The sequence below is a fragment of the Kryptolebias marmoratus genome, linkage group LG15, assembly GCF_001649575.2.
Source record: "Kryptolebias marmoratus isolate JLee-2015 linkage group LG15, ASM164957v2, whole genome shotgun sequence".
Taxonomy (NCBI): domain Eukaryota; kingdom Metazoa; phylum Chordata; class Actinopteri; order Cyprinodontiformes; family Rivulidae; genus Kryptolebias; species Kryptolebias marmoratus.
This window is the reverse complement of record NC_051444.1, coordinates 29535118-29560330: the sequence shown is the minus strand read 5'-3', so window position 1 is coordinate 29560330 and position 25213 is coordinate 29535118. Positions and strand designations below refer to the sequence as shown.

The 25213-nt window shown below is 38.3% G+C and overlaps 1 protein-coding gene across 25 annotated transcripts in view; it reads left to right on the top strand.

The window, feature by feature from the left end:
* The window catches only part of ppip5k1a (diphosphoinositol pentakisphosphate kinase 1a), a 44103-nt gene extending 19481 nt beyond the window's left edge, over positions 1 to 24622 (top strand). For 4 of the 25 annotated variants that reach the window (XM_017438460.3, XM_017438459.3, XM_017438462.3 and 1 more), the window contains 15 exons: positions 314 to 455; positions 713 to 936; positions 1271 to 1398; positions 1912 to 2026; positions 2125 to 2232; positions 2569 to 2697; positions 2789 to 2929; positions 3198 to 3291; positions 5604 to 5729; positions 11888 to 11950; positions 15997 to 16056; positions 16693 to 16875; positions 20654 to 20791; positions 20888 to 21001; positions 22736 to 24622. In XM_017438460.3, coding sequence (XP_017293949.1) covers positions 314 to 455; positions 713 to 936; positions 1271 to 1398; positions 1912 to 2026; positions 2125 to 2232; positions 2569 to 2697; positions 2789 to 2929; positions 3198 to 3291; positions 5604 to 5729; positions 11888 to 11950; positions 15997 to 16056; positions 16693 to 16875; positions 20654 to 20791; positions 20888 to 21001; positions 22736 to 23370 — 2400 coding nt within the window. In that variant the 3' untranslated portion in view covers positions 23371 to 24622. Of the gene's footprint in view, positions 1 to 313; positions 456 to 712; positions 937 to 1270; positions 1399 to 1911; positions 2027 to 2124; positions 2233 to 2568; positions 2698 to 2788; positions 2930 to 3197; positions 3292 to 5603; positions 5730 to 11175; positions 11823 to 11887; positions 11951 to 15996; positions 16057 to 16692; positions 16876 to 20653; positions 20792 to 20887; positions 21002 to 22735 lie in introns of those variants that run through there. The other 21 variants (XM_025002043.2, XM_017438465.3, XM_017438464.3 and 18 more) reach the window with 21 other exon arrangements.
* Positions 24623 to 25213: the final 591 nt, after the last annotated feature.

The window sequence follows — 25213 nt, the reverse complement described above, 5'->3', positions numbered from 1 at the left end:
CAATTGCATTGAGAGACCAGCTGATTAGATCCGTGGTTTAAAAATTTTGGAAAATATGTAAAATAGAGGCTCTGAAAAGAAATATGTCCTCCTTCCACCAGGAGCAGAGAGGGAAAAAAAAGTAACTGTTGCACTGAAAGGAAGATTAGTAGTGAAGGAGTTTCTGTTTTAGCTTTGTTTTCTTTTGTTTTTTTGTAGTGTTAGGTTAAAGTAGAAAAAAAAATAGGAATTTAAATGTTTTGATGTGTGGAAAATGTGTTTTTTTTTGTTTGTTTTTCCTTACCTTAGCATGTGTCTGTGGTTTTTGTGACAGCTGGCGCCGAACTCTAGTGTCTCTTTGGTAAGTTCGATGAAAGCAGTCCAGAACCCAGTGGCCACGTGTGACCAGGTCTACGCCCTCGTTCAAAGCCTCACCTCGCAGATCCGCAAAAGAATGGAAGACCCTAAATCTGCTGGTAAGAAAAAGCTCGTTTCACTAATACACTGGTGTTTCTTTTCTTTAGGTGCCTCCCAAAAAAGAAAATCTGGTTTGAGTGGGCTTTTTTGTTTGTTTTTTATTCTCAAGAATGATTATAATTCTGTAATAATATCAACATTTTTTTTTAACGTTTCACCAAATCTTCAATTATCAGTACCTTAATGCTGTCCATCAGTTTCTTTTACATTCATTTATTTTTAAATAAAGTTAAAATCTGATTTTCTGCCTCATCAGACCTGCAGCTGTACCACAGTGAGTCCCTGGAGCTGATGCTGCAGCGCTGGTCCAAACTAGAGAAGGACTTTCGTATGAAGACTGGCCGCTACGACATCAGTAAAATCCCTGACATCTACGACTGTGTGAAGTACGATGTTATACACAACGCTTCTCTGGGCCTTCAGGACACAGAGGAGCTGTTCCGACTGTCTCGAGCTTTGGCTGATATTGTCATCCCACAGGTGAGCGGAGAAAAAAAGGCGCAATGCTCCTTTTTAATGAACATTGTTTTTGTCTTATGCTTAATTCTGACAAAAGTGATGGAGTCACCACTCTTAGAGGATGTTCTTTAATTAATTTAATTTTGTCTGTTTTTTGCATCTTTCTATACTTATAAAAAAAAATTTCTGTCAATATTTTTATTTATTATTTCTGAAATGGTGTTTGCTTGAACTGTTTTATGGAAATCAGAAACTAAGGGCAATAATTTAACAGTTCACTTCTAGATATAAAGTTTTATTGTAAGAAAAACTTCTCAGTCACATCAGAAATTGTGTACTTTTTGTGCTTTTGCAGGAATATGGCATAAATAAAGCAGAGAAACTGGACATTGCGTATGCGTACTGCCTCCCACTGGTCAGAAAGATACAGCTTGACCTGCAGAGGACCCATGGAGACGAGTTTGTCAACAAACTGCATCCTCTGTGAGTGAAAATGTGTTGAGTACATTTGTTATTATTACAAGCTTAGTGAACTAGTCATCTTGATGTAGAGAAGGTAACATTTCACACACTACTTAAATGCAACAGTACTTCACGAATGTGCTCATCAGGTGTCAGATAAATAAACACCAAGATATGCTGGAATACAAGACTGACAACAACAAAACGGACAACATAGTTTTACTGTTTTTATGAAAGAAAATGTAATTACCGTAATCATGAGATGTTCTTGTTTTGTTCTCGTTTTTGGGGTGGGCAGTAGATGTTTTGTCGAAAAAAGCATTGCTACTGTAAAAGCACAGTTAGGAAACTACATGGCATGTCACTATCAGATTCTGGTGTAAAAGATGGTCTTGACAGTTGTATTAATTTTTCAAATTCACCATTTTTAACTCAACTGTGAATATTTTGAAAATCGCCCAATAACAAGTCAGTTTTGTTGCAGACTCTGTATTTTGTTTTGAGTGGGATGTTTTGGGTTTGTCTTGTTTACAGGTACTCTCGTGGTGTGCTGTCACCAGGCCGTCATGTCAGAACACGGTTGTATTTCACCAGCGAGAGCCATGTCCACTCCCTTCTCAGCATTTTCAGATACGGAGGCCTGCTTGATGTGAGCACACAATAATGCTGCAGAGCTTTTGAGAGTTTGATAAGGTTTATAGATGAAGATAAGATGTTTTTTTTTCTGTTTGGGACCATTTGCAACAGGAAGAGAAAGACCAGCAGTGGAAGCGAGCCATGGATTACCTCAGTGCGGTGTCTGAACTCAACTACATGACGCAGATTGTCATCATGCTGTACGAGGACAACAATAAAGTGTGTTCTTGTTGGTTTAAGTGTTCATCATGTTGTAAGGTCTAGTAACATCTGATTGCCTGTTAATTTGGGGAATTATTCAACATGTTTCATGTTTTGGATTACAGTTTTTGCATTACTTTATGTAAAATTCTTCAGTTTGTAATTTAAGTTGCAGTTTTATTAACATCAAGATCCAGACAGGCTTTCTCAACAGAGATCCTTTGTACAGATGCTTTTTAATATAAAAAAAATTGTTACCCCCCCCCAAAAAAATTTAAATGTCATGGTGCAATTGAATTTTGGAATCATCTAATCGGTGTGTCAAACTATATATCAATCATTGTTTGTTTTAAGGACATCTCCTCGGAGGAACGTTTCCACGTAGAGCTCCACTTCAGTCCAGGTGTGAAAAACGTTGAAGAGGAGGAGAACGCCCCAACTGGGTTTGGCTTCAGGCCCGCCTCAGCGGAGGTGTTGCGACAAGTAAAATTTCATGCAGACATTTGTTCCTAAACGATTTTGTCCTGTAAAAAAAGCTGCCTGTGACTTCGGCTATCGCTCTCATCCTACTCAGAACGGCCAGAAAAAGGCTGACCTTGCCAGCTTGGAGGACCTTTCACAAGATGAAACTGATCGCGCCGTTCCGGTTTCGGAGCCAATCACCATTCAGAGGAGGTCGCCGCTCATTCGCAATCATAAGACTGGATCGATGGAGGTGAGACTCTCAGACTGCGCTGGAAGAAACAGTCATATTTCAATGCTTCCTTTGGAGTATGTACTACATTGTGAACACCAAAATCACATATTTCTGCTTTCCTTTGAGCATAACCAGTCTGTTTTGAGGACTGAGAGTTTCTTTGTTTTTTGCTCATTGCTTGTTCAGACATTTTGTCTATTTTAAACAACCTAAACAACCTGTATTTTCATTGTGTCTGTTTAGTAACATTGTCTGAACAACGCCTGCATGTCTGTTTCTCCGTCAGGTCCTGTCAGAAACATCTGTTTCCAAAGGTGGCAGTTATCGCCTTTTTTCACTCTGCCCACGTCAGTCTCCCGAGATGAAACAAAGTGGATTAGGTAGGTGAAAAACACTCTGTCACCCTGGCAACTATCTGTATGGAAAACTGTAATATTGCTCAAAGTGGTAGGAATGGGTGCTGGTTTTATTTGGTCATTAATTATTGGACATATTCTCTGTGGACTGTTTTATGGTGTTAGAAAAGGCTTTTCTAGAAATGTTCTACTTGGAAACGTAATTTCCCTCATGGGACTCAAGCGTTTACTGTATGTGAGCATTCGCCTGTTCGTAAGTAAATTTGAAAAATCTTCAAGCTTTAAAACGGAATTGTGAAGTTTCATCAAAAGTTTAAAGTAGAACGTACCTCAATATCTCTATTTTGTTTGTTTTTGGGAACAATGTTGTCAACTTAATTAGAATTTGTCTGCTACAGACCTGCAGTAATACAACTGGGAGACAAGGCCGTTGTTTGTTTGTTTTTAGACATTTTCACCCTACAGTTGTTTTGCGTTAAGACTTTAAGTGTGACACAACGTCTGGTTCATTCACGTGAACTAAATGTGATGAAACTCCTTGGTGAAAATTTGGGACACCTCTATGTTCTGATGTGTTGATCTACGAGGATTTATCCATATCCATTCTGTCCCTCCTCTTTAATAACGTTAATCTTCAGATCTTTTCCATCCTCCACTATAGGAAAACAAATCTACCACAAGCTCAATTTTGAATGCTGTTTTGCGTTGAATTACGTCGATTATTCAGTTCTGAGCTGTCCAAAGCAGGCTAAATGAATAATTAGGGTATTTGTGTCAGCTTTTTTTACTCGTGCCACGTCCGTCTTATTTTAAAAGATTCAACTGCGGTCTTTTCCTATGCTTTTTTTCTCCATTTTTACCTTGGATGTTAATGTTAATTCTGGAGCTTAAAAAGTCAACGAGCAAATGAATAATGAGGATGCCGTACTAATTAATTAATCTAATGTTGATGATTAATCAGAGTGGATTTGTTTCCATTTTCCTGACTGTAATTTCAATAATTACAGCCAACAAAATACAGCTTTTTTTAAAACCTAAGGTTTTATGAAACGGGACATAATAAAGTCATCAGGTCTTAAAATTGAGTAAATACAACTTCATATGAACAAAAACATAACACATTACACTGTGCCATTATTTATCTAACTAAAACAAAAGAGAGGGGTGTGAAAAACAAAGTTCATTACAGCTTCTATAGGATTTTTCTAATATGTTTAGTTGTCATTCATTGGTGCTTAAAACCCCACCACCATGATTACGTGAGGGAAAGAGCTCCATCTCAGACTCTACAGGCCTCAGTTAACAGGTTAAAAGATAAAATTCATGACAGAACAATTTGAAAAAGTAAAAAATGACTGAACATGTGTGACTTGTTTGGAGGGTTAGAGAAAGGAGGAGAAAGCCTCTTCTCTCTTCAAAGAACATGGCAGCACGACCTGTGTTTGCAATGCTTCACAAGACCACAAGTCTTCTAGAATAATGTCCTTTGGACAGATGATAGCAGAGTAGAGATGTTTACCAATAATGCACAGCTGCACAGTTGCACAAAACGCAACATGTCAGCACAAACACCTCCTCAGCTGTCAGCAGAGTGGCAGAGGCTGATGATTTGGACTTGTTTTGAAGTTACAGGACCTGGGCACCTCATCGTTGCACAGTCCAACATGAACTCTTCTGTAGACCAAAGTATTCTAGAGTCAAATGTGAGGACATCTGTCCAACAGCTGAAGCTTGGACTAAACTGGGTCCAAGGTGTTGCAATGGTCCAGTCAAAGTCCAGAACCTCAACCTGATTGAAAAGCTGTGGTGGGACTTTAAGAAAGCTATGCAGAAACTGTCTCTAAATCTTAACGAACTAAAGCAATGCTGGAAAAAAAAAGTGGTCCAAAATTCTTCTTCAACCATGTGAGAGACCGATTAAGTCCTACAGCAAACCATTACTGAGGGTTCTTGCTGCTGAAGGAGGTTCTACAAGCTGCTGGATCATGAGGGAAACTTAGTTTTTAACACACTTTTTCTGCATTTTGGCTTTGTTTTTGTTAAATAAATGACACAGTTTAAAATGATGTGTTATTTCTTTGAGGTTAGTTTTACCTAATCGTATGAGCTAGTGTGGACCAGATGAGTTTTTATGATGTCACCATGCATAAAATCCTCCCCCTCTTTGAAGGAAGTAAGAGGGTGACAGAAGCTGGTTGAAGTTGCATGTTCTTTTGAGTTGTTTCTGCTTGTGTCTCTCTTCTTTCCTCTCTTCTTCTCTGCCTCTTGCTGGTGAGCTGTTTTAAGTAACAGCATGTCATGTGGCGGTCTCTAACCCTCCCCCGCACCCCTCGCAGGCTCTCAGTGTGCCGGGCTCTTCAGCACCACTGTCCTAGGTGGCTCTTCTAGCGCGCCTAACCTGCAGGACTACGCTCGCGTACACCGCAAAAAATTCTCCACCGGCAGTCTGTCCTACAAAGACGGTACGTGTCTTAGATCGCCACGCTCCTTCACAAACCTGCACAAGATAGCAGTAGATCAGCCACACACACTGCCTCTGAGGAAAGTAAGGGACACACTGCATTTAACTCTTTTAATTCAAGATGAATAGGGAGGTTTAGGATTCAAAGTAAAAGACGGCATGTGAAATTCCCAGTATGTACTGAGACAAGTATCATTGTACCAATACCTGTAAATTGTAGTTTTTCATATTTTTAGAAGCATTTCCATTTTTAAGTTCACTGTCATTGTAGTCACTAAATTTACATTTTTTTCTTCACTTTTTTTTCCCCTCACATCACTTCAGTTTTGTTTGTTTCTTTAGCAGGTTGAGTACAGTCTGCCTTGGGTTGAGTTAAAAAGTCTGTACACAATATTTGGATTTCATACGTCAACGACTGCAGACACAACTGTGCTTTCATTATATTACCCCATGGCAAAATATATGGAATCGCCTCTCTTGGAGGATGTTCTTTCAATTGTTTAATTGTGTATTTAAAAAATAAATCACAAACATGATACAAAACTATAATTTCTCAAAATTCCATCTTTGTGGCATTAAGAAACAATAAAATAAAAATGTTGTAGTCGGTCATCATTCTGTCTCTTATTGCTGTTGTCAGATCAGCTTTGCAGGTTGGAGTCTTGTCATTAATCATTTTTATCAATTTCCACCAGAGATTTTCACCTGGATTCAGATCCAGACTATTTGCAGGCTGCGCCTTTAGCATCATGTCTTTTTGAAGGAAAGTTTTCTAGTCCTTTGCCCGATGGCAAGATGCTTTATCATCTTGAAAAATGGAGTCCTCATCACCAAACATCCTTTCAACTGATGGAGGAAGAAAAGTGTCCAAAACTACAAAGTAGACTGGTATTTATAGAAGATCAAATGTCTACCATCTTCCCTGTGTCTGTATCTGACATGCAGCCCCAAATCATCATTGACTGTGGAAATTTACATGTTTTCTTCAGGCAGACATCTTCATAAATTTCTGTTTGGGTGTCAGTGATGGCATTTGTTTGTCTTTACTGCGTATAAATCACTTTTCTTTTAGGTGATTTCTTACAGTTCAGTTAGACATTGACTCCAGTTTCCTCCCACTTGTTTTTCATTTGTTTTGTTGTAAATGTTCTTTGTTCTATCTTCACTTTTTGATTCTTTCTTGGTCTACTGGTATGTTTCCCTTTTACAACATTCCCAGTTTGTTTAGACTTGGTCCAGATTTAAGACACAGCTGAGTGGGAACAACCAACATCTTTTACAACATTCAGTGATGATTTATCTTCTTGAAGACGTTTCATAATCCTCTCTTTTGTTTAAGCTGACATCTCTGGTGTCGGAGCCATAATTCATGTCAGTCCTCTTTGTTTAACAGCTCTCCAAGATGTGAGTTTTTTTTATTGAAAGACTAATTAGTAGATTTAATTGGACACAGGTGTTTATTTTAGCACTTCAAATTACAGAGTGATCCATAAATCTTTCCTCTACTTGGTCTTAAAAACGCAACTATGACTGACTACAACAATTCTTATCTTTTTTTCCTTTTTGTCATTGTTTCTTAATGCCAGAAGGTTTGGAATTTTGAAAAATTAGTTTTCTGTGATTTTTATATATTTATCTATATATACATACACACACACACGCATACAAAATGAAACAGTTGAAAGAACATCTTCTAAGTGTGGTGATTTCATATATTTTCCCAGGGGTTGTATCTAATAACCCAAGTTTGTTAAAATGTGAAGTTTACTTGTGGCGTCTTTTTGAGTTACATAAACATTTGCTTTCTGTCGCATCCTTTTTGAAGCTGCTCCGTAGACTACTCAGTGGAGATCTTACTTTTTGTTTGTAGACATGTCAGAGTACAGTTTTTGATCAAAATTTAGGCTGAGGAGTCAGCAGGAATGTGTTCATTCATCCTGAAATGCTCTCAGTGTGTGTCTACACTGCATGTGTGAACCAGCTTCAAATCTGCATCAGTATGCTTCAACTCATAAATCTCATGACCTGTTTACTTTTTCTTTTGCTCAAACCATTTGTTGACTACGTGTTGCTGACTGTCAGGTGTTCAATTGAACCTCAGAAGTGTAAACTAAAGTAGGGCTGGGCCATATGGTTGAAAATGATATCTCAGTATTTTTTTTTTACATGTATTCTCTGTTAGGGTACATTTTAAGGACTTGACTGCCTTTTTAGTAGCAAAAATGTCATTTTAGTTGAGAAAAACTAGGTTTTAACTTCCAACTTTTGATATGAGAGAATGAACAAATAAATAACTGATGTAACCAAAACATTAACACCTGACATTTAAATACATAAAAACAGTCATGACCAAAGTTAGCGTTTGTTTATTTATTCTTTATAGTGAAAGTATACTCTACAGAGCATGTATATTGAAGATTTCTTGTTTATTTTTAGTTTTATCAGCCAATTAAAAGTGAAGACAAGCCAGATTCTTTAATAGAGAGGTCACTGTTGATAATATTAGCCATTACATTAAAAGTCAAAAATGGGTTTGAACAGTCAAGGTTTATTAAAAACATATATGATATTGCCAGCCTGTCACACAGGCAACATATTGGGCAAATTCTTCAGCCCTAATCTTCCATTTAAGTAGGTTTTTAGCACTACAAATTTTTCCAGGTCTGCACAAGTTTAAAAAAACAAAAGAAAATGGCGACTTCTTCCCGACTTCATGACTTGCATTTTCTAAATAATGAAAACCTATATTTTTAAAACTGGCTCAAATGAGTTGGGTATTTTCTTATAGATTAACTAAGAACCACGGTGTCCACTTTTGGTTCATTTACAACTCGAGTTGCCAGCTTAAGATGACTTAAATCAATGTGTCTTTGCTTTGCGATACTTTATGCAATTTATAATTTAATTTTAAAAAACTGCTTTTTTAAAAATGACTAACTGTTTAGTAGATAAACATATTCAGGATATATACATATTCATTTTAATAAATGAGGGGGGGAAAAGACTAGAATAGATTTGCATTTGGGGGTGAAAGGAATTTGATCCTGATTTAAAAAAACTATTTTGGTCAGACAAAAAATGTCACATTCTCAAAAGCAGAAAAGAAACAGAGCAAAATTTAAGAAAAACATAACTTCCTGTTGATGTTTACTCTCCCAAGATGCATCATAATATGTTTTTAAATTAATAAAGTAGCATTGTTGTTTAAACTATAAATTTCAGTAAATTTTAATTTCAAAATAGCTCAAAAACCGACCAAAAAGGTTTGAAAATTTAAGTCTGAAAAAACTGAAGAATTTCAAAAGGGGAAATGTGCAGCCTAGTTGTGTTTGTATTAGCATCATGATTTACGCTCATCACTTGACTCGAACAGGGCATTTGTTGTTTGACTGATCTGGTAAAAGGACTAAGAATGGTTTGGACCCACCCTCATATCTCTATGATAGTTTCCTGTTTTCTGTTGTGGTGTCCACTAATCTTTGCAGTAAATCTGTATCTATGCACTGATGTCACCTTTGCTACAGCTAAACCTCACAACTCTCAGCTGGTCATTTCCTGCTGCAGCTTCTGACGGCACTATGGTCAAAACATGGAAATGAAGACACGCTGTGGGATATAACACCACAGCCAAACAGATCTGAGATCAGCAGACTAAAGTAAAGTGCACAAATGCATGTCATTATTCAGAAACACAATTGTTCTGCTATAGAACATATCAGTGATAAGATTCACAAAATCAGACAGCCTTTGGATCAAGTTCAATATTTAGCTGATAAATTAGCATCTAACAGTTTGTCCCCCTGAGACCTGTGTCCTCAGATGTCCTCAAATGTCCTCAGATGTCCTCACTGACCTTCCTCCGCCATACACTGTATTCTGTTCAACTCAGTCCTGTTGTCCTTATTCAGGGCGCTGGCTTTAATTTAGGATTTTTGAACAGTTTTATTTTTAAGTTTTTTTTAAAAATTGCTTTGCTTTTGTTAATTTACAAATTATTGAAAAAAACAAAAACAAAACAAAACTAATCCAAATAGCTAAGGGGAAATCAAAAGCTTCGGTCTCAGGAGGTTATTTGCAGTTATGAGCTTGAGGCTGTAAACCTTTCCTAAGAAACTTGGCATCTTTTGTGACATTCTGCTGCATTTTTCAGTTATTTATTTAACCAAGTAAATCACTTATTTTAAAGGGAGGCCTGGGCCTGAATGCAGCCTAGCATGCATGTTTTTAGACTGTGGGAGGAAACTGGAGTGCCCAAAGAAAACCCAGGCAAACATGAGAAGAACATGCAAACTCCACACAGAAAGATCCCAGGTCCAAACCACAGTTTGAACCCAGGACCTTCTTGCTTGAGGCAACGTTGCTAACCACTAAGCTGTCATGCTGCCATTTCCATCATCTGCTGAGAAATGAAGATTAGGCTTTTATTGTTTAAAACTGTTGTAGCGAGAAACTGATTTGCCTGTCGGATCAATAAGGATGATGGGTAAATGCCTCAATCCGATGTTACAAAGTCATCAAAGTTGCAGAAGGTTGTATTTGTCTTTCCTGGGGCTGCTCTCTGGCACAAAACAATTTTTGTGTGAATTCACTACATTTATAGAAAATCTACAGAACAAATACACACATTTTAGTCCAACGTTGTGTCACATCAGCAAAAATCTTCATTAGTGGAGTGTTGGACTTATTTCAGCTTCTGTAAGAACTATTAGCAGCACGTTTTGTCCGAGTTTGTCTCGTTTTAGTACTGACCCGTCCAGAACCATTCCCAGTTGAGTTTCATAAGATCCATCCACTTTACATTTTAAACATTTCTTACTGTTTAGGTAAAGACTTCTGAACGACTCACAGTTAGTCCTTTTAGATGTTTAGTTTTTATGCCAGAATAGCTTAACTGTCCTATAAGCATTTCCAACCCTTTTTCTTAAGTTGTTGGGTTTTTTTATTTTTTTTTTTTTATTTTAAGAAAAGTCATTAAGTTACCAACAACATAAAAAAAAATTAACTTACTGTGATGCTCACAAGAACAAAGATTGTGTTCATTTTAGGGGTTTTATTATTTATTTTTTCAAACTGGGAGACAATCGCTTATGTAACATCAGACTGTATTAGTGCATGTTTTTTTGTCAAAATGTATATTTCATTGAAAAATATTGATGTACAATTAATTTAAAAGTTGACATTCTGCCCAGCCCTACATTTAAAGTCAAGTTGGCTGCTGATTTCAAACCGCATGCAGCTTTATAATAATTCAGTGTTCAGCCCTCTGTCTGGATGTTTGGGCTGCATCTGTGATTGTATCCATCAAACTATTTCTAATAATATTGTATGAGAGTAGAAAATAGAAAGAGTCCAGATTAAAATCAGAAGTTAGTGATGCAACAAAATATGGCCTCCGTGCTCCGTGATGATTGTGGAGTTGACGCAGATGTCTGTTTTTTGTCCAGTAGGTGTCAGTCTGGTACCACGCAGACTGTTTCTACTCAGCCTCCATCCTCCTCGTCTCACATGTAGACTCATTGTTGGTCTTTGTCATCCATCTTGTTACGCCTCGTTTTCAGGAATGAAAGGAACCATTCTGCTTTTGATTCAGTCAGAGCTCCCCCATCGTGATGTCCAAAAGCATGTTCTTAAAGTGGTGGGTTCATTCATTTCTCCATGCTGTAGATTCTTAGTCCTAGTAAGGATCACCAGTCTGCATTTTTCATTGTTGTCTTTGTATACAACAGAGTCAGAATTTACTGGGACGACTGTGTAGTTGATCATTGTTTGACTTGATGTGGTAAAAAAGGGAAAGCATAATGAAGATTATCGGGCCGTTTTTTTGAAGGTATACCCTTTTTTGGTTTGTATTTTTTAAGTTCAAATCATTTAATTTCACTTTATCACCTGAAGTTGTTCCACTGATGTGTTGGCTGCACACATATTTATGCATCTTCAAGCATCAAGTTTTTTCTGTTTAAACTAAAACCTCAGTTTCTTCATGAACGAGAACAAACGTGCTGATTCTTAAACCACCTTTTAGTGTAGGTGTTGGCTGACCCTTTTATAGCGTGCACATTAGAAAAGCACAGGAAATATAAAACATGATTTTAAAAATTACTGTGGTTCATAGTAACACTTCGTGAATTTTTTATTTTTTTATTTTTTTTATTTCCTCAGAGTTGTTGTCTATGCCGGCAGTAAAACGATTTTCTGTGTCGTTTGCAAAGCATCCGACTAATGGTACGTCTGCTTCTTTCAAGTATTTTTCCACTTCACCTCCCTTTGTCTTGCATGCCTTTAAGCTTTAATTTCTTGTTTTTCCGCTTTGGGTGTAATTTTTTTTTTTTTTCACATGGCCCTCCAGCATTTTTAGGTTTCCATTACTTTTTTAAAATTTTTCTACTAATTTAAATTTTTTTTTTTTAACCCATTCGCTTTGGACTCTTCTAACACTACCTGACATTCTCTTTCTAACCAGGGTTCCCACTGGTCCTTCAATTTGTGCAGCATCCGCAAATGTTGAGACTGGGAATGACATCAAATTATGTTATCTTTGACCTCATAGCATAAAGCACAAAACACAGATATCACATATATATATACTCACACATTAGGTGTAGACAGTGGGTCTTGGTCTTTATGATGGTTAACTGGCATATCATTACAAACATTTACTAATCCCCTGTTTAGATCTTAGATCTGTTCATGTTTTGGTTGCTTTCTTTCAGTTATGGCCTACTTTTTTAAGTTTCCAATGATTCAATTGATGCCATTCTGGGTCAGTGAGTGTATTTACTTGGACTGAAGGCTCCAGAAGTCACCACTGCGGGAATGTCTTGAACTTTATGGAACTGATGATCCTTGTTTCATGTTAAAGAATGTGAGACACCCAGTTTCTTTATGTGAAATACCAGCTGATTGTGTGATGTGTTTCAAAAAGAACTGCTGTAAGAATATGGATGATCCAAGTAAATACAGGAGGTAAATGAGTGGCATCTCTTTTCAATTTGCACATATTGCAATGCACAATTTTCTTTGTTTTTTTACTTAATTTTGACTTTTTAAGAAACATTTCTGACAGTAATGTATTAAAAACCAATAAGAACTTGTGCACTTTTTGCTGCTCCAATTGGAGTGGCGGACTTTAAACTTCCAAATGAAGCTTGTAAAATGTCTGGATGCCTTCTTGCTGAGTCTGTTGAATCTGTAGCTGTATGCTCAGCAGCTCTTTGCTGTTTTAGTTTAGTTTTGTTTTTAAGCCTTTCAGACAGTCTGTGGTCATTTGCTGAGCAGTGATTCTGCCACTTAGTGTTTATAATTCGGTTACCAAGTCAAAATGCCGCAGACATTACCACTTTATCAACAATTAGCATGCAGTTGTCACTTTTATTGGGTCAATCAGCAGAGAAGGAAATCTTTAGGCACATCATGATTTGATTACGAGGGCTGCAGTGTGGTTCTAAAACAATTGTTGGCACATCCATAGTCACATTTCAAACAAAATCTTGAGTACAGAAAGTCTGAGATCTAAAAACAGCATAAAACAGTTTCATTCAAAGAGGATTTTGGGAACTAAATAAACAAAATGAGTCCAAATTCTGAGTACAGTGACAGAAGACTGGCAATGGGTGTCCATGTATCACATGATAGAGCTCTTATCTACTTTTTTCAGTGTTTCAGCAACTTTGTTTCTGCTCCTGTCGTAAAGTGGGAGGATAGCTGTGTTAGTGTTTTCAAAGTAGTATCATCTTCTATTGTGGATCCAAAGAGTGCAACATACTCGTGCACAAGCCCACAAGCAAAACAAATGACCAAATCCATTGCAACTTTTATTGTAAAGGATTTGAGGCTGCATTTCACTTCGCCATTTCAGAGTTAGTTGGAAACTTTGAAGTCACTCGCTCAATACTTTTGTTTTTTTGTTGTTTTTTTTTTCTCCCCTCCTCCTGCCGGAAACATGTACACAGCTTGCATAGTGTGGCTCTTGTCAACATCAGTTTTCCCTTTAACTTCATAGAGGCTGAAATGCTGCAGAAAGGGCTGCTTGTATGTCTCGGTCAGCCATCTTGCTCTCATGTCTCTGTTGTGTACAAATTGTCTGGGAGCTGCACTTCCACAGTTCTGCTTTTTGTTTTTCAACATGATGTTGCTGAAATTAAATAATACTTGAGTCATGACATTTTTAAATTCTTGATGCATCAAAACATAGATTATAATCCCACCTCTTACAATAAGTAACACAAATGGGTTAAGACTCAACTCTGATTCATAAATTCAGTGTTAAGCCTTTTCTGCGTGTTTGAGGACACAAACAACAGCTGATATGGAGGATCATTGGGCTGGTGAGAGAACAGAGCCCTCACTCTGGATTTGTCTGACTAAAAACAAATAAAACTTTTTTTTTTTCATTCTGGAGGTGAAGGCATAAATCAGTACGGAACACTGTATCTGGTTTTTGTGTCATGTTGGTAAAGATAAAAACATCAAGAAGTTTTGTTATAACCCATCTCAGCAAAAATTTCTGTTAGACAATATAAATGTTATACACATATGCTGGCATTTTGCTTGCAGTCACAAATCATTGTATTGTGTGTTACAGTAGTTGAAATGTAGATGCCTGGATACAGATGGTTACTGAATCAGGAGAGTCAACTTGTTCCACTTTACTAGGATGGTCAAAAGAATAAAACCTTTCTGTAAGCTGAAGCATTTTGTTTTATTGCCCTTGGCTGAAGAAGGGGCACTTTGATTTAATGTTTCACAATATTTTTGAACTTTCAAGTAGGAAACCCTAACTTTAAGAATCTGATCTAATTTGCAAGGGGTCAGCCTGCATGAGAAATTAATTTCAAGTTCACTCTTGTCAGTAAACATCTCTGAAATGATGATTCAACTTGTTGCACAATCTTTTATTTAACAGTTAAACTGATGGTGGAAGCACTTAACAGGAATTTCTACAAACTGAGTAGGTCCCACAAAAAAAAAAATCAAGTAAAATGGTGGTGTTTCACCTTTAAAAATATGTTACTCGCCACAATATATCATTTGAACCTTTAAAGCAGGAATAGGGAACTGACCTGCCACACAATTTTAAACAAAAACTCAAATTTGACAGTAATGCATATATCCGAGCCAGGATATGGGTCAGTGAATGCAACATGAGTGTTCAAACATCAGCACAAGATAAGATAGGGTGACAGACAGGTGTCTGATATGGTTACTGGGGAAAAAAAAGAAAAGTAGATGCTTAAAGCCACATTTTTCAGCTGAAAATAGATCCATGGCTATTTTTTTATTTTTTTATTGTCAAAGTGAAAAGCAGTGAAAAGCAGGCCGGTGTGTTTAGTTTGTTTAAGTAATGGTCGCATCATATGGGTTTACAAATTGACTTTGGCCCTCAGAGGACTTCCTAAAAATGTAAATGGCCTCCGAGTGATAAAAGGTTCCTAACCCCTGTTTAAAAGCATCATCAGGAAGCGTGGGTGGGAACCCTGTTGAACATTAAGCTTATGCTGAATCAGGTAGGCAGGTATGTGTGTGTACAGCGATTACATAAAACACACACCTGTCATCATGGTTTCAGACACTTTTAATTGAGCTCTGACAGCATATCAAAACTTAACCCTTCTCCCAATTTGTAACCTCGTTTTTGTATCATTGACATTTAAATTTGGAATGTTTTTCTTGAAACACCCAGGGTTGCATGGACTTCAGTCTGAACCTGGATTGGTTCTGGTAAATAGAACTGGGGAAGGGTTAAAGTTCATCCCATCTTCTGTGTTTTTTCCGACTGAAACATTGTTCACTTTTTGATTTTGTTCATGCGTTTGCACACATGCTTTTCAGTGTTACAAGTGCTAAGTTGTGATTGCTCAAAAGAAAAAAAACAACGTATTGATCTAGAGGGGTAACAGCATTGCTGCCTTGTTTTTTTTAATTATATTTTTGTCCTGATTATGGATGATTGGATGGAAGGGATGTCTAAACAGTAAGATAAAAACCTAAGAGTGAGATGTTTTTCTGTGAACTGCTTGCCTTTATCAACAACCAATTCTGCTGCCTCTGGGAGAACAGATGAAATGGTTTCAATAGACAAGTAGTTGTGGTTTTGAGTCTTTTTGTAGATTTGTTTAGTAGCTGAAATGGGTTGCTATGTTTGGAGAGTTTTGTTTTGTCTTCAATGTTGAACGACCCGTATTGTAAACCTGAGCCTAAAAAGAAAATCAGCGACGATGAATTACATTCCTTTTTTTATTGTTTTGTTGTTTTTATATGATTCACCACAGGAACACAAGACGACACTTCCACCATAGCAGTGTCTCCACCTCGCTGGTGCACTGCAACAGGTACAGCAGTATCCAGGTTTGCTGTTTGGTGTTGGTATTAACATTTTCAGTGGCGGCGTTGTATTAACAGGGTGCCATCAGAATGTCCGTTAATGTTTACAGCTGATTGATATGCACGCTTAACAGCTTCTGCAGTCAGAAAGTATCTTTCAGTTTGGGCTTCACTGATTCCTGTAAATGTGGCGTGTCACAGTTGCTCCTTCGTTGGTTCTCACTGCTCTCGCCGTTTTCGGGATCGCTCAGATTCTCAGTTTTATGGTATTACTGAGAGGCTGCAGAGGAGCAACCTGGTGGTGTGGGTTTTATTGTCTGGCCTTACGCTTTTCTTACCCGCTGGAAACTCCTCGAGGACTTGTGGCTTTTTGTTGGCTAGTGGCAGCTGAGATAAGTTGTTGGTTGCTGCTTTTTATTCAGAACACATCCCTCTGATACATACATGACACACTACACTTCTCCTTCCTCCTGTATTTGTACGCCTGCTTTTCTCTCCAAGCTCTTACTTCCCCTCTCATCTGTGTCGTACTCCAGACCTTTTTTTTCTTCCCCTTCCCAAGCTTAAAACCTATTGTTTCTTGTCTTTTGTACTGCTCCCTCCTCCTCCCTCCTCGTCCACTCGTTCTCCCTCTTCTTCCTCAGAGCCCTTGGAGGAACACCATGTGGCCCAGTTGTTGAGGTGTTTATCCACTGACCTCAGTTTGGGCCGCCGCCAACTTCCTCTGGACCGGGCGCTGGCCCACCACCTCCACCAGTGCTCCTACCACCTCCGCCTCTTCCGAAACTGGCTCGTCTCCGGCCAGGACCCCATAGAGTACCTCCACGGTCAGCCCCTGGCCCCGCCCTCCATACCCCAGCCTCATGCTCTGATTAACCTCTGCTCGCGGTCTCCTTGGGACTGTGCTTGCTCTGTGGTTGACTCTCATGCTTTGCCTCCTAATGTTTCTGCATGCTTGCCTGTTTCTGTCATGCAGATTGCAAGCTGTAGTAGTGTGAGCTGTTTGGAATTTTTGGCCACTTTTTGAGAAAACTGTCTCTCAACTCTGCAACGGTCACCGCAGTTTTTTTCCCATTTTTTTGTCTGGTCCATAATAGTCTTCAGTTTGCTCAAGTCTTCTTTTCTTTTTTTTTTTTTTCTTCCATCATAACCACAGATTCAGTCATATAACAGTTTTGAAATTATTTATATTGTCATGGAAAAAGAAAATACTCCTCTTTAAATTTAAGGCTCTTACATATCAAGTTGTTGTTGTTGTTTCGGCTGCTCCCTTCTGCAGGGGTTACCACAGCGGGCGAACAGTTGTTTTATGCTGGATGCCCTTCCTGACACAACCTGGGCTCAAGCCTGCAGCCTCGGGGTTACGAGACGGCAGCACTGACCACCAATCTACCGTGGCCCCAGGCTTCACATATCAAGATATTGACAGAATGATCTGGTCTTTACCATGTTCTAAAATTATTCAAGTCTAACCACAAGTTAACAAAAACACGCAACATATTCCACTGTGTCATTATTTATTAAACAAAGCCAAACAGAAAACACTGCATGTGAAAAACTAAGTCCTATCCTTGGTCCAGCAGCTTACAGATCCTCCTTAATCAGTAGTTGTTTTACGAATTTATCAGTCTTTCACATGGTTGTGGAGGGACTTTGGCCCACTCTTCTTCCTAGCATTGCTTCAGTTCATTTAGATTTTCAGCTGCTGGTTTCTTCTTAGGTCTCTGAAGGTCCCAGGTTGAGATCAGGACTGGACCATCTCAACACCTTTGGCATCTTTGCTCTGTTGCATCATGACCCAGTGTGGTCCAAGCTTCAGCTGTTGGATAGATGGCCTCATTTTTGACTCTAGAATCCTTTGGTCTAGAGAGGAGTTCGACAGCAAGAAGCCCAGGTCCTGTGGCTGCAAAACAAGCCTCAAATCTCCAGCCCTCCTCCTGCTGACAGCTGATATGAGATGTTTGTGCTGACATGTCGTGTTTGATTTTCTCCTAAAATGTTGCCGTGCAGAGTGGGTAAACATTTCTACTTTGGTTTCTTCTGTCCAAAGAACATTGCTCCAGAAGACTTGATGTTTGAAGAGGCTTTCTCCTTCAACCTTCTTTTTTTTTTTAAGTTATCTTGTCATGAACCTTAAGCTTAAACCTTCTAACCTTCTAGGCCTGAAGCAACATTTGCTTTTCTCAGGTCATTGATCATGTCTCTTCTTCTTGGCATTGTGTTACCACCAGCCTGTACGCTCCAGATCAGAGCCACCGAGGATCAGTTAATCAGTGCATCTGGCTGCTACTGTTCCTCCTAAGTTCTGTAAAAAAAAAGGATGGACTTGGTTTTTTCACACAGTTTTTGTTTGTTTGTTTTTGTTTTTTTCATTTTAGCTTTGTTTTTGTTTAATAAATGACATGGTGGAATCTGTTGTGTTTTAGTACATTTGAGGTTAGATTGGAATAATTTCAGAACCTTGTATGGACCAGATAATGTTTATCATAAAACCTTATAATTGAAAGAGGGAGAAATTTGTCATTGCTATATATTAATTCACCTTTCAGATATTAAGAATCAACAAAATAAAGTTTCTCAAATCCAAATATATTGAAATTCTCTATCATAATATTCAAAGCTTTTTATAGAGTTATGTAAAAATGAAAATGTGTGATGTACAAAACATTATGTATCATCCTGTACTAAACACTTGGATCAGGTTAGTGAGCTCCAGCCCTTCTTCCCTGTTTAAGAAAAAAAGTTAATTTGGATTACCTTAGATGGATCCTGGCATCTTTGTTGACATTCATCATGTTGCTCTGCCATCTTTTTACAGTAGCCCAGAATGGATAAACCCATCACTGACCAAGGAAAGAGTTTTAGTGTTTTTAGTGCCCGCTGTAATTTCTTTAACATGCTGTGTCCATGCTGGGACAGGGATTGAGGTGGGATTATTCATTTTGTTGCAGTATTCAACTTTACATCTAGGTGTCACTAAAACGTACAGACTGAAACGGAGAATAAAAGTAAAATCTCTAAAACATGACATTGTTTGTCATTGAAAAACAAACAAAAAAAACAACAGAAGTCTAATGTGGCAAATTAGCAGCACTGGGATCTGATGGATACTTCATGTGAAAATCCAGACCTTTTACTGGACTTTGTCCTACTTTGCTTTATTCTGGATTCTGTTTAAAAATGCACACAAGCATCAAAGAAAACAGAAACGAGCTTCAGGACAATAGGCTGTGTTGCACATTTGCTAACGGCTGTCTAATTTGCAACGATAGGATTGCCAAGCAATTCTGTGGCAATTATCTACTCCAAAAAGATCAAATAAAGTAGACATTATAGTCCCATATGGAAATCAAGTATTATACATTATTTCAAATGTTGCATTGCTTTATTTGACCTAAATTTTAGGCATACAATTATAACAAATATTTAATAAAAACAAGTTTCGAGAAAAGCAGGAACAGTGCATTCTCTGTTTGACATAATTATCAGTCAGAAAATTGACTTTATTTTCTCAGATGTTGGGTTCAGACAGTATTATTATTTTTGATGTAGACTGAAATGTGCCCTCAGACTCTTCCTGATCTAAATCTGGACTTTTTATTTCTAAACTGAGGCTGTATTTTATTTTGAGCTTTCTCTTGTAAAAAGTCAACGTGAAACACTGATTCACTGAAAAGTTTGGTGGGGTTTCAGTTTCATCTAAGGTTTATATTCTTTATTATATTGACTCCTTTCCAAGGTGTTTGGTCCTCTGGGTTCACACAAATTAGCACAAGGTGTCATATTAGGGGGGATGTGATTGATGATTATTTACGTGTTTAAATGACAGCACAGATTCCTGCAGCACAGTTTTCACGACCCGCTTCAGTTTTTTCCCCTGTAGATTTAAGAAGAAAACTCCACACTAACCCACAGCTCATTGTTTTATCGTGGCGCAGGAAGTGGTTTTACTCGACGTGACCACAGCTGCTCTGAGTCCAGTTTGAATGCCCTTCTACCTGACCTTTTAACAGCATGTGACTCCTGCTTGTTTGCTGTTTTTGTGAAGTACACTCACACAGTAAAAACATCATCTTCTGAGGTTTTTCCAACCTGTGGTTTGATGCTTTTCCTTTGACTGTTACCGGCTCTGGTAAAATGCAGCTTGGTTGTGAACTAACAGTGGATGATCTGGCTTGGATAACACGTCGGACTTGAGCTTGTGTCAGAACAGCTTTGACCGCTCTGTGCTGCTGTTAGAGCGTGATGGGACTGACCGGAAAGGCTGATGTATTTTGTTTTTATCTCCTTTGGGGATTTGCTTGCTTTTGCCAACAGAGTGAGACGCCTTACTTGTGGTGTCACGTTTTCTGGACGTTCAGCATGTTTTCTTTTTTTTTTTTGTTCCTTTCTTTTTTCTTTTTGCCTGTGTGGAAATGACCCTGAGGGGATGGCAGGAGTTCACAGTGGCTTAGGGCCTGTCCTGAACCAGCAGCAGGGTCTTAGAGCACCGTGTTGAGGCGTAGTCAGTGGGTGGAGTCGGAGCATTGGGTGTTGGGTTCTCGGGCTTCCTGGACCAACTCCAGCTGATGTGCCTGCGGGCATCGTCTGTCCCCTCTGCTGCAGGTTTTGAAGGCTGCTCCATGGTGCCGTCCATCTATCCTCTGGAAACGCTGCACAACTCGCTGTCACTGAAACAGGTCAACGAGTTCCTCACCAGCGTGTGCGAGAGCGCTGGAGACGCACACACCAGAACCTCCAGAGGTAAGAAAGAAACACAAATCTAACATTTGTTTCGTGATAGAAAGTATAATTGTATTCAATTTGTTTGACTTTATTTCCCTGCCTTGCTGCCTGAAGCGCTGTCGGCCATGTTTGGCGCCCACAACCAGCCGTCAGTCGACTCGTACATCCCGCAGAGAGTCCTGTCTACCTCCATCTCCCTCAGATCTCGTTCTGACAGACCTCCGTGGTGTAAGTAAAACAACTAGACTTCCTCAGCCTCCACGGCCGTCACTAACGACTACTTTGATATTGATTCATCTGTTAAATAATTTTTTGATTGTTCTAATTGTCCTCCAAAAATCATAATTAACCATTTTGTTTTACTTAATTGTATTTTTAACAGTCTACTTTGGCACTTAAGGTATACCACAAAATAAAATGCAAACAAAGACTGTAAAGACAAATTAAAGTACAAAATATAAGTTTAAAGCACCAACGTCACTATGGCAAACTAAATAAAATGAAGCTCGTATTATTTTTAGGTTTAGGAGTAAAAGAGCCTGAATATTCAGCATGTTGTTAATATCAGTCAGAAAGAGAAACAAATACAACACAACTAATTTAACTGTAAGTAAATTACCAAATGCTCTTTTACATAACTTAGCCTACAGATTTTAGAATATATACGAACTGTATTTATTAGTTTAATGTAGTATGTATGAATTTGTCTGATTTAGATGTTAGTCATTTATCTGTAAACATTATCTACACAATTGAATGTGTCTAATATGGGCAGAAGTAAATGTTATACAGCCTGCTCATTAACATTGTAAGAACAGCATTAATCCACTGAACATGAGCACAGATTCTGAAGAAAACCGACTCGGCTTTATTCACTCTGATAGTTTCAGATCTGTAGTTGTGACAGAGCCATTAGTATATTAATTCAGTATGCCTCAAACCAGGCCTCATTTTCGCACACTAGCACTGAGCAGCTGATATTTAAGTGTTTCACATTTTATATGTTTAGTTTGTTTATTTGTTGTATTATTTTCCGATTGGGAGATGTCATTCAGTTCGGTGTTGCTTTTTATTTTGCATGAAGTCTGGGACAAATTATTCAAGCAAATATTTTTTATTAATATTTTCTAAAAAGTTACCATTCTGGATACTTTTCCTGACCTGTGCGTTACTCTTTACAGTTCAGATTAATATAAAAGATAGTAAAATATGACTTTTTTATGTTTTAGTAAATTTAGAAGTTGACAAATCCTACATTACTGTACCTAACCTACCAACAAAGGTGGGGATTTTTTTTGTTTGTTTGTTTGTTTGTTTTGTTCTTTTTCCTCTGCTCCTGGGAGAGTTATAGTCTGTTTAAAAAGAAAAGGTAGCATTCTGACCAACCAAGTTGTTTTAAAGTAACATTCAATAGACTTCATCTCTCAATTTCAACTCAGGTCAGAGATTTAACATCTTTACACATTTCTCCTTATTTCTACTTTATTATAAATTTGTCTGTTTGACTAATGTTTCATTAACAGATGATCATCCATAAAACAGGTGAATAACCCGATTATTCATTCATAAAATATAATAAGATTCAGTACAAATGATGAATTAAGTTGCTTGTTAATTTTACAGTTTCATTTTTAATATACTGAAGATTGTTTATAAAAGTTTTTAAATCCTTTACAAACTGTATTTTTTTATTTATTTTTTTTTTACAGTTGTACATTTTAGTAGTTAAAAGTAATTCATAAAAAGTTGTAAAATAAAAGTTCCACATTGAAGAGTGGCAGGTTTTTTTTTGGTGAAAAGATGAGTTTGCAGCAAAAAGAAAGTTTTGCAGGTCTGGTTTTCACCCTGGACTAAATAATTCCTGCTGATCAGCTTTAGTCTGCTTTTATAAAACCACTTGTTCCTCTGCAGAACCCAGTGGAACCATGCCCAAACACAGGTGTTTCTTTTCTGTCCCTGCAGACAGCAGCGGTCCGTCCAGTACCGTCTCCAGCGCCGGCCCTTCCTCCCCCACCACAGCCGACACTTCCCCACGTTTCAGCTTCAGCGACAAGGTGTCCCTCACCCCTCAGAGCAGCGAGGAAACCCACTCCTCTCAGAACATTTCCACTCAGCCACCGCCTGCCTTTGGATCTCAGGGCTTCGACCTGACTTGCCCCGCTGTTTCAAACCCACGTGAAGTCCCTCTGACCCCAACAAACTCCCCGGAGGAAGATCCTGGACTCAGTGCTGTAACTGACAACCAGACTGACAATCCCGAGCTTCCCCTGGATGGGGAGGAGGTCGCCTCTGTCCCCATGGACCCTTCCAGCGGTCCGGTCTCTGATCCGGACCACAGGCCGACCTGCATGGCCTTAGCTGAACTTGGTCTGAGTCGGATGGAGGGTTACTGCCTCCCCGGGTCGCTGCCCGTCCTGCTGGAGCTCAGAGAGAGCAGCAGCGAGGCGGGCTCCAGCTCACAGACGCCTCAGTCTCCTGAAGGTCCAGATGAGTTCTTTGACACTCAGGAGTCCATGGAGCTGTGGATGGAGGGTCCAGACAACACCTCCCATCCCGAGTCTACCGTGGACTATGAACCCATTCAGCCAGCAGAATAAAAGTAATGGATCATTGTAGATTCTGTTACTTTAATTCTTGTCCCTGCTCTTCTTATTTCCAACATGATGACTGTTCCACCCGGAGGATCATGTGATGCCAAACATGCTGCTGGTCTTTGCAAAGCATCCCAGTGACAATCCACTGGTCCAGGCCTATGTCTGGCCTGAATTTCACTTTTATTTAAATGGCTCTGTTACTGTAACTCAGACGCTTTCATAGAAAACAGTTTTTATAATCTCTGTCAAATAATTTTGCTCACTACAGTGTGGGAAAAAAAACAACCATAGAGAGTTACAGAGTCTTAAACTTACAGAAATAAATCCTGTAAAACTAAATGATTGAGCTAAAAGTGCATAGAATTGAGATAAACTAATAATTCTTTGTGTTTTTTTGGCTTTGAGTTTCATAGGTTTTTTGTTTCCATAATTATTGGAGTTTTATCTTGGGTTCTGTTGTTCATATTTCTGCCTTGTCTTCTCTTCAGCAGCGGCAGATGTTTAAGCTTCTGCGCTTCCGGTCGTTATGTTTGTTCGACAGAACCGGGACATTTCCTGCCTTTGGTACAGCCATGCATCTTCAGTTGTTCTGTTCGTCTTTTCCTGTTACAAAACAAGAAGAAGCTGACTTGTTTTTCGTTTAGTTTTTTAGAACCGCAGGAAGTGAACAAGCCTCAGGTTGACAAAAACGCGTTTTTAGCTTCAGCTGTGGTTTTAAAAACAGATCTAAACAATAGTTTATGCCCAGGTCAGTCATATGTGCATCACTTACTGCCAAAAGTCCTTAACCTCTACTGAAGATTTAATTTATGTAGAATATTAAAAAAGAAGATATTTATTTTCAAATAGCATCTTAAAAAAGGCTGTATTTTTAATATGTGAACAGTAGATGTTTAGTTGTATCATAGCTATTTGTGTATATTTTTTGGTGAAAATACACTATAACGTGTTCAAATCTAAAAGCCTCATCTTATTGCTGAACAAACAGAAATGCTTTTATTGTGGCGAGCAGTAATGTAGCATACACGTGCACGTGGTGAGTGTGCACACATGCTCCCGCAGCCGTTCAGATGTGCAGCTCGGTGCAGAATCGGCAGGCTGTCAGGTTACATTGTGATGAACTGTAGAAGTAAAACCCCAAAAAACTGTGACTTTACCAGAGTGAGTGCAGATGAAACGTCACCTTTTTCTTCTTGCCCGTTTGGTTTAGTGTTGCTGAAAGGTCAAATCAAACAAATAAATGTTTCCAACATGCGTCAAGTTGCAGCTGTGCACTTATTTTATGGTGAAATTGAGTGTTTTTGAGAACGATTTTTTTTATCTGGACATTTAAAAGTAATCATAATATAGTTTTGACTTTGTCATTTCTCAACATAAGATGATCTGAGTTGAAACTGAGGTTTGGTTATTCTGCTCGGCCTCGTCTCGTTACTGCGAGGTGTCACACTCAGAGTAATCGCTGTAAATGGCCCCTGCTACGACACCAAATGTTAGCCCAATATCTGTAAAATTGCCTGAGTTAAAAGCATTTTTGTGTTCTCTATGACCATTTGGCTGTGAATTGGATGAACTTCAAAAGTTAATTGGTCGTAGAGGTAAATCCAGTGATTATTTCCTGAAAGTATCATTAAAATCTGTCCAGTCGTTTATCAGATATTTTGCTAACATGACAACCAAACACATCTTCAGCAGCAGGTGAAGAACATTAACATGATGATCAAAAGACGAGGGAGACATTGTTTTTCTTCAGTAAATGATGGTTTTATTCATCTTCACCACACTTTTGTCTCTTTCAACAATAAATCAGGTTTCTATTTTACTTTTATAAGCATTTAAGGAAAAATAA